Source organism: Anas acuta, chromosome 3, assembly GCF_963932015.1.
Source record: "Anas acuta chromosome 3, bAnaAcu1.1, whole genome shotgun sequence".
NCBI classification, from domain to species: domain Eukaryota; kingdom Metazoa; phylum Chordata; class Aves; order Anseriformes; family Anatidae; genus Anas; species Anas acuta.
The window spans coordinates 68,726,629-68,742,596 of NC_088981.1; the positions used below are offsets into that span (position 1 = coordinate 68,726,629).

The 15,968-nt window shown below is 37.4% G+C and overlaps 1 protein-coding gene across 6 annotated transcripts in view; it reads left to right on the top strand.

The window, feature by feature from the left end:
• HS3ST5 (heparan sulfate-glucosamine 3-sulfotransferase 5) overlaps positions 1-15,525 on the top strand; it is a 196,949-nt gene extending 181,424 nt beyond the window's left edge. For all 6 annotated transcript variants that reach the window (XM_068677669.1, XM_068677666.1, XM_068677667.1 and 3 more), the window contains 2 exons: positions 8,603-8,741; positions 13,776-15,525. In XM_068677669.1, the coding sequence (XP_068533770.1) occupies positions 8,635-8,741; positions 13,776-14,706 (1,038 nt within the window). In that variant the 5' untranslated portion in view covers positions 8,603-8,634 and the 3' untranslated portion in view covers positions 14,707-15,525. The remainder of the gene's footprint in view (positions 1-8,602; positions 8,742-13,775) is intronic.
• Positions 15,526-15,968: the final 443 nt, after the last annotated feature.

A 15,968-nucleotide genomic window follows, 5' to 3' on the forward strand; every position in this document is an offset into this window, starting at 1 on the left:
ACAAGCGAAAAGAGATGAGCAAGTGATCTACATAAGGATATGCAGGTGGGCAAGAGAGAGCTGACTGCTCCACAGGATACACAGGGGAATCTGCAGCTGCAGAAGAAGCAGATCACAGAGTCACAAACCCAAATCTTGCACTCTGAAGTCCTTAAAGAGCTGCCAGCTCTGATCAGTTTCTTTGTCCCTAAGGACAGTGTCCCAGGGGATGTCATCCACTAGGTTAACAGCTGCAAGTTTGCTCTACCAAAGTTCAGGGTCCTGATTTTGCTTTTTGCAAGTCTCATATTCCTTGAGATCACAAACTCAACTAGGGCTTGGTCACTGCGGCCCAGACTGCCTCCAGTTCAAACCTCTTTCATGAGGTTTTGTATGTACTTTTATTGTACTTTTATATGTACTGGTGAGGACCAGGTCCAGTATGCTTCTCCTCTGGCTGGTCTGTTAAAAACCTGGATCAGGAAGTTATCCTTGACACACTCCTGGGTCACTTACAGCCTCCTGTGTAGCTTTCTCAGTGAGTAGACAGGGGATTAAGTCCCCCATCAGGATGAGAGCCTGTGAGCTCAGTGCTTCTTGTAGCTGAAGCAGGAAGGCCTTGTCAACAGGCTCCCCTTGATTAGGTGGCTTTTAGTAGGCTGTAACCATACCTTTATTCGTCTGGACCTTAACTTTTCACACACTAGCTCCCAACCTGTCTCTGTGTGTTTCTCAGAGGCAGCTCTTCGTAATATATATCCCTTCCTTAACACAGAGGGCAACACCATGCCCCTCCTTCCCTGCCTATCTTTCTGAAAGACTTGTAGCCCTTAATTGCTGTGTTCCTTTTGTTTGATTTGTCCCATCATATTTCCATGACAGACATTAGGTCATGGTTTTCTAGTTGCACAGTGGTTTCCAACTCCTCCTGCTTGTTTCCTATCTGTTGTACATTGGTATAGGGGCAAAATAGGTGGGCTATAGGCTGTATCGCCTTTTTGAAGGAGCCCTCCCTAATTCTTTTGGGACAATTCACAGGTATTTCCCTGTTGATTCCTAAAGTGCCAATATTCCCTAGTTCTTCTCTGTCAATTTTTGGTTGCAGCTGTCATAAAGCCAGACGGAAAAAATGAGGCTGGCATTCTCTTTTGAAAAGTGTGAAATTAGTATCTATTATAAACTTTCCACAGTCAGAAATCCAATTCCACAGGTTTTCTATCACAGCATCATCAGCTCCAATATTCCTGAGAAATGAAGCAGACAAGAAAGGTGCTGATTTCAGAAGGAAAGTAGCTGGGGAAACACCATTAATATGAAGAAAAGGGCTAACCCTATCAGATTAATCTTATGCTCTATGAAGAGCAATGCAGGGTAATATACTCCAGGATGCTGGCAAGGAGACAGGCATATGTATTTTGGACTAATGAAGTCCTATTAAGATCTATGTGCTTGGAAGTGTTCCTGGAGCACTGTAGCTAAGCATGGATCATGGCAGCCTAGTCATCTTTCAGCAGAACACAGCCGCTTGCCTCGCTGGCTCAGAGGCAATAAGGCAGTTTTCCTAAGCAGATGTGTCTGAGACCTCAAGGGCATCAAAGAGTCTGAGATTCCTAACTACTCTGACAGTTTGGCAGCAGGTCTGTTTGGCACAGGGCAGCTTTGCAGTTGTTTCTCTCTTTCGATTACCACTTTGCTCAATGTCTTTCATTGAGACAAAAAAAATAGGTCAGACTGAGAAAGGAATGAGAAAAAGACCTGGTTATGACCTTATCTACTATTGTCATTTGACACATTGAATATCTAGGGATAGTAAAACTACATATAGATGAGCACTAAGGGAGTCTAGACTGAGATGACCTATGGAGAGTGGACTAAATAAGTATCCTCGACTATTCTCTGTAGGCTTCAGAGAACCCAGATATCCAGGCATACCACCCGAGCCAGCCATGACAGATTTCGGATATGAATCTCAAATGTATTCCTTCAGCACTGATAGTGTGCTTACTTCTGTGAAAGAATCATGTGTCTGTTTACCTAATATCTGCATTCAAATGCAGAGTTTGTGGATGGTATCCCAGAGTAAAACAAACTTTCTAGAGAAAATATATTACACCTTTGTTACACAAAGAACTGGCTTCAAGGGCAGCTTAAAGGCAGTTGTAAATGTCAAAACTCTATAATAGCAGATAGGAAAAGGTATTTTTAAGTTATTGTCACAGCAGTGGCATAAGATTATAGGAAATCTTTATGTTGGAGTTTATCTGCATCCACTACTATTTTCTGCCAGCTTTGCTGACATTTTCTTCTCCACTGTTTCACTTTTTCAGTCAATATGAGTTATGGAGAAAAGGACATGTTTAGAAGGCAGGGACATTTATGCGAATCTGTGAACTTGTTCCCTGTAGTGAAAGGGTTTCCATCTTCTCTTCCTTCAGGTCCTGAAATGTGTACTAACATTACTTCATCCCATTTCATTCTATAGTATTTAAGAGAGAAAAAGAATGGATTAAAGAAATGTAATTACTCATCTGCAATTAAATTGTGTTTTGTTTTTTTTTGTTTTTTTTTTTCTTTCTTTGTTTGTTTTGATATTGCAAGTATGAATTACTAAGGAAGATTTTTGAAAAACTAAAATTGAAATTCCCTTTCTACAGGCTCAGACCTTTGTCCTTCCCACAGAAAACTCATATTTTCAAAGATTTTTGTTTTCATTATTTATTTTGTGGTATGTTAAAATAAAAATAAAAATAAAAATAAAAATAAAAATAAAAATAAAAATAAAAATAAAAATAAAAATAAAAATAAAAATAAAAATAAATAATAATAATTGTCAGTTCTTAGGCTATTCAATTCTATTAGGAATGAAAAACCCTCTATCTAATGAAATGTCACATTATGCTTTATCATGATCATTGCAACTCTTTAGTGCATTTCACATGATGCAGCAGTATTGTTGCAATTAAACTGTCTAAGCAAAGGGTACTGCAAAAAATACAGAGTGTGTACCTTTTCCTTGCCACTGGCCTAGGCTGTTATCAGTGGTGACCTTGCACAAAGGGAAGAAGATCTAAAGGAGGCTAAAAGAAGAGCAGGTGCATGACTGGCTATTTCTGCCAGAGTATGCAGATCATGAGCTCATAAGCTGATGCACACAATTTGAAGGATAAATTTCATTCTTTCCCAAACGCTATGAGTTTTCCAACCTCATACAAAGACTAAGTGCTTGATCTGTATGAATATTACTCACAGTGACAAATGCAAGAAGCTGTAGTTAACTTCCTAGAAACATAATGCAAAAGCAAAAGAAATGGAAATGTGCCAAGTGGTCAGTTCCATGACTTGTTTTCTGTCACTGTTTAAATCCTACATAAACACAAAGATATTTTTGCAATGCATGAAGACAAATATTTGTTGGTCAACAGATGACCCCTGCTGGTGTGCCAAATAATAATAATAATAATAATAATAATAATAATAATAATAATAATAATAATAATAATAATAATAATAATAATAATAATAATAATAATAATAATAATTTAAAAGCCAGATGATTGATAAATTCAATTTTTACAAATCTTATTTATTATTTCTTCATCCTCCTTTGTGCATATTTGTCAGTGGTTTGTACTTCACTTTGCTTAGCACATCACATCACTCCATCAAGACTCTCTTCAACCTGCTTATTCAAGGATTTCATGTTGCCTTCTTTTCTTACACTTCTCTCCGTAGTCAACCATGCTTTATTCACTTAGCATCTTCTTATCTCTGCCCTGGGGGTCTAAAAAATTCCCTCTGATAATTTTCAAACAACTTTCTGATGATGTTGTTGCTTCATTATTTGTTTATTTGGAATAGGTTATTATAGCAACAACTGGTTTCAGTGCTTCTGGAAATTTGTTATCAAATTCAGACTTATATCAGTGGTGACATCATTGTTGATAAGGTTTTGTTTTGTTTTGTTTTCCCATTTTCACCTATTTATGTTAGCCAATGGACTAAATTTTTGAGTAACACACTGAACTTTTCAATAATTTTAGTCAATTATGTTGTATAGTGGCATAGGGGGTTATAATTCCTTCCCTTTCACAGAGTGAAGGCCATTTGTTTCACTGCCACCATATTTCTGTCTCGGTACTCTGGAAAATTCTTAATGTCCTAAGTGATTTTAATTTCATTTGTTGAAATATCATGGGATTCCTGCTTCTTAAAATTACACTTAGGGCATATGCCTTCTTCAGTCTAATTGACACCTGTTGTGTAACCTGCTTTATGTCACTGTCTGCTTGCTTTCTTCTGGATTGTCATTTCAGGTCTTTAGCACGTCCACCAGAGTGAATGATGCCGTTGTCTGATATTGTCAGCCCCATATCCCATAAAACATTCCTTTTACTTCCACATCAATCTAGCAAGTATTTATAAAGCTTCTGATTTTACTTATATTTTACATCTTTCATTTAAACTTAATTTAACTTTGACGTAACTTGAACCTAAAATTAATTTGTGGGAGAGTTCACCAAAAATTTGCTTTATTTGGCCAGCACTTGCAACATCTTCCTCTGTCCACAATCATTGTCTCCGTAGGAATAGTCCATCTGCTTTTCATATGGTATTATTATCATAGTTCTACATGGTCTTCCTCTGTCTTCTCTTGGCAATTCATTCAATAAACACCTTCTTCTCACTGCATTCTCCCAGGGGAAATGGGGCTGAGTGAGGCATATGCATCAATACACTAAATTAAGCCTCTTTATTTAACTTTTCCATGTCAATCCAACAGGTTAGGTTAGTTGTCCATCTGAAATTCACAAAACATCTCAATCTTCTTTTTTTTTTTTTTTTTTTCTCTGTTGAGCACAGTTTAATTTCTAGAAATTACATGTTCTAAATTGTGAATTATGTTGTTCTTGTGCATTGTGGATATCCAGGAAATGACTTTCTTTGTCTATTTTCATATTTAACTAGATTGTTCAAGATAGGTGTTTGTGATGTAAGCCCACTAGAGATTTGCAGCAGTATACTGTCATCTCTTTTGGTAGGAGGTTGCACACTCAGAATCCAGTTACTGGAAAAGTTCTGCCTGCTGCTTTCCCAAGCCTCCTGCTGCTGCTCAGAACCTGGTGTGTGAGTTCAGTCATGGTCCCTAACAGAGATCAAAATTCCAAAAATATAATCATTATTTGCTTAACTGCTAAAATCTTGTCACTTTGGATTACATTTTATCTTGCCTTCCAGCTTCTTGTTAGGTTTAAAAGTGCACATTCCCTACAGTAAACTGTGAAGCTTATAATGTGTCCCAGAATTCTTGTTTCTTCCATTTTTAAGTGTTGCTGTGTTAGTCTCCAACATTTCTGCCTTAGGGACCTTCACCTTAACCACATTCTGGTTGCATTAACTCTGTGGCTTAAATAGCACTGTTTCTTCAGTGCTCTTCTCTGTCACATGGAGCTGTCTCAGTACATCCAGTGCAAGATGTAGCCATTTCTGAAGCTGAGATATTATTTTTCTATATTTTGTTTTATGAAAACAGCTAACATCTGAGAAAAGTATTATAGGGGACACAGCCTCTCTAGAATAAAGCTCCTTCTGTAGACTTTAAATGCTGAAAGTAATAACAAAAAATACTTAATCAAATAAATAATGTTACATTTGCATTTCTAGTGAGTGTTCAGTACTTGATATTCTGCCAAACAGGTATTCATATGTGGAAATACAGGTACATAGAAACACAGAGCAAAGGAAACATTTCTTTCTTTTTTTTATTATTATTATTTTTATTTTTTCTCATTGAATTTCATTGCACGCATGGATATGGAATGAATAAGACCGTGTGGAACTTACTTCCTGAAACAGCTTGTCTTCAGTTTTGTCTTTAATTGATTTCATTATGGCCTGAAGACCTCCATAGCCTCAGGGAGACCTGCAAAGAGGAATTAAATATAGTCCAAGAGTGTGTGAAGGAGGACATGTGGAAAGCACTTTTGTTTCATGTAGAGGGCTGTTTCTGAGAGAGGAAGTTCAGAACCAATTGTTGTAACACAGACATTATACTTTTATTTAGAGAGAGTAGCACTGAAGGATTTAAAACTGGAAGCCTATGAAAATTTGGTATCCTCATCATGATCATCATGTCTTTCTCTTCCCTCTTCTTTAATTAAATAAATTAAAAGACTAATTAACAGTAGCATATTAACAGTGATAAAGTATCTGTGCATTATTCTTAATTATTAATCTTCAACTGTTTTCTTCTGCCTTGTTGAATCTCTAGCATTCCTCCTCCATACAGCATTTTTATATCTTTTGTTTGATGTTAAGAAAAAGTATACAAAAACAAAACAAAACAAAACAAAAAACTTATCATGTAGATAGGAATGCAGACACTTCACACTGAATCTCACTATGACTACAGGTTTTCTCTGTGACCTTGAAAAAATCACTTAATCTCTCTCTACCTTTGTTTCTCATTTATTTTTAAAAGGATTATAATACTCCTGTCTTTCTATTTACATTGCAAACTCCTTTTACTCTGTTTTATATGATTCTTTTTGCAAAAAAGATCTTTAAAAGTTCTTATTATAGAGTTGCTTTTATCTATGTGGAAAGCAATATGTTCTGTATGATAGGTTATATGTAGCTATGACTTGACTATTTAAGGAGCTATTGTTATTAACTCAGCAGACATGTATTACAGACTCAGCTGGACTCAGAGCTCCACTGTTGCATGCAAGAGATGATGGGTTAGAGTTACAAAGGCTTTCTCTGTACCAATAAATGAAATGTGCTTGAGTCTGACTATCCTACTGCCCTGAAGACAATCCATATGGAGTGATCTACTATTCAATTCACCTAGTACTGAGGCAGACAGGCTGCATGAATGCTGGTTATTGGGAGTGAATGGCCTCTGGCTTGTGATAGCTGCCAAACTATATCCTAGAATCCTGTGAGAGCTTCCTGGGCCAAAAAATATAACAGTACGGTCAGGCAGGACAAATAAATATTTGTAAGCTTTGGCTTTGTTTAATAGCAGCCAGTCACACCTTGTACTCTTACTACCCTTCCTGCTTCTGCATATAGTCATATACTTCTAATAATCTATCCCTGTCTTTCTTGATGCAATCCCAAGGGTGGGGAAAAAATAAAATAAAATAAAGTGAACTGCAAAGGGAGTTTTACTCACAAAACATAAGAGGCTTGACATCAAAATAATCATTTAAAATAAGTTGTTAAAATTCAGAAGGGAAAAAAAAAAAAAAAAAAAAAAAACTGCTTTTGTTGAAACTGATCCACAATACACGAAATATTCCCTGGTCTAGGGAAAGACAAATGAGTGGTTTATGTTTGTTTTTTATATCAAGAGAAGTAATTTGGTGATTTAAACATTCATCTGGCAGATAGGAGATATGAGCCAGTGAGGGGACTTGTAACTTAAGTCTCTTGTGCATTTATAAGAAAGTCCAAGACTGGAACAGAGTGAAGAACAGCATCATCTTTATCTGTGCTTTGAAGGGAAGGAATGATCTTTCTCTTCAGTTCTCAGTAACAAAGTATTTAGGCATGCAGTCTAATGAGTCTTCTAAACAGGTCTGCAGTCCCAAGCACCAACCTAATATTGAGGGAAGAGTCATGGTATATTCCTTTTGCCAGTTTGGGCCAGCTGTCCTGGATATCTTCCGTCATGGGTCCTGGTATACCCACAGTCCTTGCTGGCATGGCAACACAAGAAGTAGGAAAGTCTTTGGCTCTTTGCAAGCACTGCTGTGCAACAGGTAACATATTTGTGTGTTATCACCACTATTTTCATCACAAATCCAAAATATAGCACTCTATGAGCTAGTATGGAAGGAAGGAAAAAAAAAAAAATGATCTCAACAAAATCAGGACAGTGGGTTTTTGGTAATCTTTGGCACACATCAGAAAAGGAAATTTAAGTCCATGTTTAGTTGTTCCTATAAGCTGGGAATGAGTAAGGACATTCTCAGCTCAGAGGCAACAGTTTGCATCACACCAGGTCCTAAGGTGACAGCCAAGGCTGGTGTCAGGCAGATGTAGTGCTTAGGGGGTTCTCCAGCCAAAGCTGACACGCAAGGAGAGTTGACAGGATATGTCACACACTATCACACTGCTGTTGAAAAAACATCCATCTGCCCAGCCTAGCTACATGCTTCTCAGGTCTGACACCAAGAACTTGCTGGCACAGATCAGGAAATGTAGTAGTTTAGATTTCTGTACGGTTAACATTCTAATAATATAATAGAGACACAGTAAACCTGCCCCATGAACTCTTTGCACAGGATCTTCAAGCCCAGTTGCTGATGTTATTACTATACAAACCTCTAACACAGCCAAGCCCTAAGCTGTGACTATTAGAGAGCCCTAGTGATGGTGGTTGTAGCTGAAACATAACTTACAGAATTATCTCCCTTGTCCAGATGCACTGGCTGGTGTTACTATGTGAGACAGAAACACTAACAAATAAACAAGTTTTAACTACTCATTTTGCAGTTTTGAAAGATTATTTGCAAATGTGGCTTAATTACTTGCAACAACCGACCAAAAGCCTGTTAAAAACATCGCCCTGCATATTGTTTTCTGATGAGAGCTTTATATGTTCTTGTCTCTGCAGACTGAAGAAGTCCTGAAGATTGATGGAGGGCCATGCTATTCAAACAGCAGGCGTTGCTGAGACAGAAGCTCTTTGTGCTAGGCAGCCTTGCTATTGGAAGTCTCCTATATCTAGTTGCCAGAGTTGGGAGCTTGGATAGGTAAGTCATTCAGTAGCTGCTCTCTTAATTGTAAATGTGCTCAGATTGTCAGAGCCTTTGTTTAAAAGGTCTGATTTTTTTTATATTTCCTTCCTTTCTTCCTTCTTTCCTTCCTTCCTTCCTTTCTCCCTTCCTTCCTCCCTTCCTTCCTTCTCATATATAGAAAGGCTGTCCATCCTAATACTGATTTTCATTGGTCTTTCCTTCCCTTTGGAGAACAGAGTAGAAAAATTAAGTTGCAGGTCATCCCTGTCAAAGTATTTCTGTCTGCCCATTTGTATTCTAAGCACATTGACACTTGTTTTCAGAGAAGAAATAATACAACATCCAGTAAAAATGCCATTACGGTAGTTCATTTTAGTCTATGTGCATCTGTGTGTTGACCTCTACTTTCAGCAAAACAGTTATGATGTATTTATATACCATCTTTACTAAATTTACGAGCTAGCAATTAATGTGCTACAGTGGTAGTTAAAATTAAGTATGAGCCTGCAGAGTAGCTCGTCAAGTTTTGAATACTATTTCACTTGAACGATTGCTGCAGGGTTTGAGAATTTTAACTGCATTAATTAGCCAGTATTTTCTAGAGTTGAAAGTGCTAAATAAGTAAATTGTCTCTGCAAGTGATTTCCTGGAGAGCAGTATAAAGTCCAGAAGAGGTAATCAAAGAGTATTTGGCACTTTTGACCAGGCCAATTTTTGGCTTGTTATTGAGAATGTAACCATGGTGTTACCAGAACTGACCGTGCTGGTTCTGCTATCTTCACAATGACCTGAGTTTACTCTTGTAGATGCTATACAAAGACAGTATAGAAAAAGCTGTTTTGAAAGAATGAATGAAACAAGACTTCAAGATTGCCAGAAGTTGATAGACGGTTTGTGAGTGTCTTATTAGTGATCTTACTTAAAAACATGGAAAATATTAGTTGAGTTCAAACACGTGACACAACACTGAATAAACAATGCATGGAAAATTGTTTGAAAATAGAGATACCTAACATCAACTGAGTTCCATCGAGGGTCACAATCTGCCTTCTTCATCTGCTTATCCCCACTTCAGAAGAAGAGGGAGGCCATGTTCTCAGCTAGGACTAACTATATTGCAAATTAAGCCCCAGGATTTATCTTTCTTCCTCTGGTGATCAAAGCATCTCTGATGCTCCAGAGGTGAAAACTTCATTGAGATTAAGATGATTCCAGAAATGGAGGCAGAGGTCCTTATTGGTCCCTGAAACAGTATATTTTGTGCTGGAAGGCATGAAATCTAATTAACCTTATGCTATTGTCTATGCTTGCACATCTACAGAATTTACTGATGGTCATAAAATTAACTCACCACAGTATTTGACTCATCGACCTCCTGTGGCAGTGAATTCCGCAGGTTTCATATATAATGTTGCCAATGGCAATAAAAATCAGTTTAATTTTCTTGCATTACCCAATGCGGAAAAAAAAACTCACTGTGAAAACAAAGCCCTTTATTTGCACTTGTTATGAAAAACAGAGAAAAGAATCACTAGAAAACATGAGACAAGTATTAATTAACTGGAAATGTTCCACCTCTGCACTATGGTGCAGTCCAAACTTGAAGAGATCTAGAGATTGCTTATTTAACAGCCTCAAGAATTATTTGAGTTTTCTTAGAAAATTACTGATAGCTTATCTGATTCATTGAGTCATAAAGTCTGATCAACTGAGCATCTCCCACCAGGGAAATTCCCTGTCCTTGGGATCCTGAGTGCATGGAGCTACTTCGCTTGTAGAAATTCAAACAATTTTTTCCCCTAGAAGTTTTGAGAAAATCTGTATCAATCTTCAAGTTGCTTGATTCTCTTACTGTCAGCATGAGGAGCCTCCACACTCAACTCTGATGCTCCAAATTGCTTATGCTGGAACCAGTCTCCTAATCTCCTGCCACTGTGATATTTGTATTGGGACCAAATTAGCCACTGATTTGGATAAGGAGAGACAGTGAAGGCAGCAACACTACTTGTTAAGATTGCCTAGACTTATTTTAGCTGTTTTTATACCATTATGGTTTAAACCAGACAGCAACTAAGCACCACACAGCCTTTTGCTCACCCTTCCCCCCTCCCTCTCTGGGACATGGGAGAAAATCAGAAAAATTAAGCCTGTGGGTTGAGATAAAGACAGTTTATTAGGACAGAAAATAAATGATGATGATGATGATGATGATGATGATGATGATGATGATGATGATAATAATAATAATAATAATAATAATAATAATAATAATAATGTGTACGAACAAGTGATGCACAATGCAATTGCTCACCACCCGATGCCGACCAATGTCCAGCCTATCCCTGAACAGGCAGTACCCACACCCCAACCAGACCCCTGTATTAATTGTTTAGCATGCCATCAGATGGTATGGAATATCCCTTTGGCCAGTTTGGGTCAGCTGTCCTGGGTCTGTCCCCTCCCAGCTCCTGCTGCATCCCCACTGGCAGAACAGAGCAAGAAGGTCCTTGGCTTAGTGTAAGCATTGCTCTGCAACAATTAAAACACCAGTGTGTTATCAACATTTTTCTCATCCTAAATCCAAAACATAGCACTCTACCAGCTACTAGGAGGAAAACTAACTCTATCCTAGCCAAAAAACAGGACAGATATTTATCAAAAATATAGTGTTCTGAGATTGCCTATGCTGGATTTTCTCAAGAAGAATATTTGTGAAGTTTTACCATAGCTGTTTGAGAAACTGACTGTTTTGGGAGAACAGCTTCAATGATACAATAAATGTCATATATTCTTTCTTCACAAACAATTCTGTTATTTTAATGGGAAAAAAAAATACTCAGAGAAGCAAAAATATTAGTATGGTAAGCAGTTGTATCTCAGAGTTCAACTACCCAGAGTTGATGCTTGTTTAATCCCTCAATCGCCATGGTCTTTTAAAGGATATTCTTATTGTTTAGAGAGAGAAGAAGAAAGGGGAAAGAGTGAAAATACTGAAATGTAAAGTGTTGAGGAAGAACTCTTAACAACATCCAATCTTTCCCTTAGGCTACAGGATATCTTAAGTATTTATTTACTTTAAAGGAAGCCACCCTGTTTGACAAGCTGTTGTGTTATACTGAAGGCAGTGCTAACTGTCTTTTTGAGGGAAAGAGATAAAATTAGTTGAGATGGGTCTGGAACTGCTGTTGTGGAATCCTTTTTGCTTGAAAACAAATAACAAATACACAGAAGGAGAGGGAATAGAAGAACAGAGATAGCAATTGCAACTTCTGTTTCTTATGCTTTTAATTGCCACCTTGTTGCAGCAGAAAGACTCTTACTAGCCACACCACAGTCTGACCAAATATCACAGTCAAGTAGTTTAAGATGTTGCTTTCAGGCAGGTTTGCATCCATGTTGCAACTATTTTTGTGACCAAGTCAGGCTCTTACTCAGTAGATGGCAGAGAGCAAATGAATAGAACAGAAACTTAAGAAAAGAAATAGCAGGAACTCACTTCTTATCACACTTTGTCGTTAGTCTGCAGGATTTATCTAAAGCTCATGTGAACCCAGCAATTTCATCTGGGTTATTTCTTCAGCTCTGCCTGAATGGGGTATATCTCTCAGCATCTGGATAGCCAAGGAAGCAGCTATTGGGTCATGCAGAGGGATCAAACTTACTTTGTCCCAGACATCAATTGTCCTAGCATCAGTGTCAAATAGGAGACCCCAACAAGCAGTGATGGATGGAAATGCCACAAAGAAATAAATAATTCTGTCCTGAAAGCAAGGTTTGAATTATATACAGTAAATGAGTGAGGGGCCACATGCTGAGGAACCAGAATAAATACTGAATACCTAAACAGCTATTAATGAGCATTACCCATCTGGTATACTGGCTGAGGCAGGGGTCCTGTGAAAAAATAATAGCATGTGGTCATGTAATTTAAAAAATGTATCATAATATACTTGCACAGTGAGCTCATATTAGAATTGCCTAGGCAACCTTTGTTCTTAGATATCTTTAATTTTGGAGAGCATGGCTCTGCAAAATTATTAATGTTTTTTTTTTTCTGTAGGACCTTGGAAGTTCTGCCTATGTACTGATTTCATCTTCAGTGTAACATTGGTTTGTATAAAGAGCAAAGCACTGATTTGGGAGTGGAAGTGAGGGATTTTTCAAGGTCCTGTAGGAGCAAAATTTTAATATTTTTCTTACTGACTCATTTCTTACATTCCTTGACATCAAATACAAGAAGGAAGCATTAGAAAAGTAGAAATTACATGAAATAATTGCAGGTGATTGTAAAAGAATAGCTCAGACAAACAGGGGCAACAGAGGAAACATTAAAGCACAAATGGTTGTTTCAGAGAGAGGATACACAAATGGTGATAAGAAAATCATAGATATAATGATGCAATAAATATATTTTTTTTAATTTCTCTTCTTATTTTTTTTTTGTTCTTCACTAACCATGTCTGATTCAAAACCTTGGTCTCTCTGATTTTGTCCCGGGAAAAAATAACGGATATCTTCTAAACAGGAGGGAAAATATTGAGAATTGATGCCTAGAGAGTTGTTTTTAATCTCTTTTTCTCCTCTTCACTAAAAAAGCTAACTGGGTCAGTGGATAATAATGCAATGGGAAGTAGAGGAAAGAAGTTGGGCTAGAATAGGACTAGTGTTGGAAAGACAGTACTTAGATGAGCTGGATTTTTGGATCAAAATGACCAAACAAAATTCATATTAGAATGTTTTAAGAACTGCTGAAGCAATCTCTAATTAATTGGTAATGTGGGAGGTGAGGTAAGGTTCAAGAAGCTCCAAGAACAGCAATCACAGTGCCTATGCTTGAAAAGAGCAGAAGGGTGGAGGAAGGGGTCATTCAGACAGATCATAGCAAAATACCAGAATAAATAATCAAACCATTTGCACTAATTACTAATCTCTGGCAGAATAAAAGAAAAGTTGAAAACCACCACATTGCAAAAGGTTTCTATGAACTGTACAGAAAACTTGTCTTAAAAGCTGGCTTCTGTTTACAAATACATCTTCTGTTGATTACAGACTGCAGCCCCTTTGCCCCATCGATGGTCAGTTTGGACCCCGTGGCCAGGAAGAAATTGCACTGCGAGCTCTGCAGTTCAAGCGAGGGCTACTCCATGAGTTCCGAAAAGGCAATGCCACAAAGGAGCAAATACGACTGCACAATTTGGTTCAGCAGCTTCCCAAGGCCATCATCATTGGTGTGCGGAAAGGAGGCACCCGTGCACTGCTAGAGATGCTGAACCTTCACCCTGCAGTGGTCAAAGCTTCCCAAGAGATTCACTTCTTTGACAATGATGAGAACTATGCCAAGGGGATTGAGTGGTACCGGAAAAAAATGCCTTTTTCTTACCCTCATCAAATAACAATTGAGAAAAGCCCTGCATATTTTATCACTGAGGAAGTACCTGAGAGGATTTACAAAATGAACTCGTCTATCAAGTTATTGATCATTGTCAGGGAACCCACCACAAGAGCTATTTCTGATTATACTCAGGTGCTGGAAGGCAAGGAAAGAAAGAACAAAACCTACTACAAATTTGAGAAGCTGGCAATTGATCCTAATACCTGCGAAGTGAACACTAAGTACAAGGCAGTGAGAACCAGCATCTACACAAAACATCTGGAGAGGTGGTTAAAATACTTCCCAATTGAACAATTTCATATAGTAGATGGAGACAGGCTCATCACAGAACCACTACCAGAACTCCAGCTGGTTGAGAAGTTCCTAAATCTTCCTCCAAGGATAAGTCAGTACAATTTATACTTCAATGCCACCAGAGGGTTTTATTGTTTGCGATTTAATATTGTATTTAACAAGTGCCTGGCAGGTAGCAAGGGACGCATTCATCCAGAGGTGGATACCTCTGTCATTACCAAATTGCGCAAGTTCTTTCATCCTTTTAATCAAAAATTTTACCAGATCACTGGGAGGACTTTTAACTGGCCCTAACCTAAACTTCATACAAAACTTTCTGTTGCACCTGAGACATGAAGTAATGTCTCTGCTAAAATATGCACTTTTCATAGACACGGCTATCAAAGTGACTTCTTTTCATGCATACATGTACATATGCAGTGTGTGACCAAATATATGGTGGGATAAATTTTTTCTACAGAGTAGTAACTAACATAATTTACCATCAACATATTTGTGTCTTTTCAGATATACTAATAAAGGAAAAGGAGGTATTTAGGGAAACAAAGTCAGACACCATTAAAAGGGTCAGTGTTCCTCTTGCGTGGTGAAGTGTTTGTGTGACATAATTATTGACCTAAACAGAATGTTAGTTTATGCCATAAAAATTCATGTCAAAAGTATGTGAAGCTGTGAGAAAGAATAATATTCAGGCTATATTTGGTATGTATATTGTTGAAGGAATACTGACACTTTAAATATAGTGCTGAATTTTTACAATGAGAGTGGATAGTACTATTTTCTTATTATTTGAAATGAATAACTTATCTCATACAAACTACATTGTTTTGGAGTTCCTGTGGTGAGTTTGCACTATTGTTTTAATGTATGGACCATAGTGTCACTTGTAGCATGTCAATCATGTGTCAAAGAAAGGTCAAATAAGTTTTTCTTCTATGCTTGTGTGTCGATAAAGATAAACATCATGTACATAGTGTACAATGTTTGTAAATACTGGTTTCACACTAAGTAATTCTATTTTGTAAACTGAATATGGCTATTTAATTTATTGTGAAAATTAAATTTATTGTGGTATTTAAAAATGGAATGGATTAAAGTTAACTATATGTGCAACTGTTTTTTACCTTTGTTTGATGTACATCATTGTGGGACTTTATCCCAGATAAATCATGTGCATGTACATGTAAGAGTTGCATGTGTATATTTGGTTTCTAGACAGTCGAGAAAACCGATACATGAATTGAAGCTGAGTTTATTAAAAAACTCGACCGTCTGGGAATCCGGTGTTATACACAGCTCAAAGAACATTATTGCTGTTCTGTTACAGCACTTTGCAATAATTAATTCAGTTGCAGTAGCCCATGAGGCTAAAGAATGACTGTAAACTGTTGGTATAAACAGGTATATCAGAAACACAGAACATCCATTGAAACCAAAACAACAGTCAGACAAAGTAGACTAGGAGTTATAGAGATTTCATCACTGAAAGCTGGTTATGTTTCAGAAGTCAGACAAAACTGTTGTGATTCTTCTGTTTTTATATGATAGCATATGCA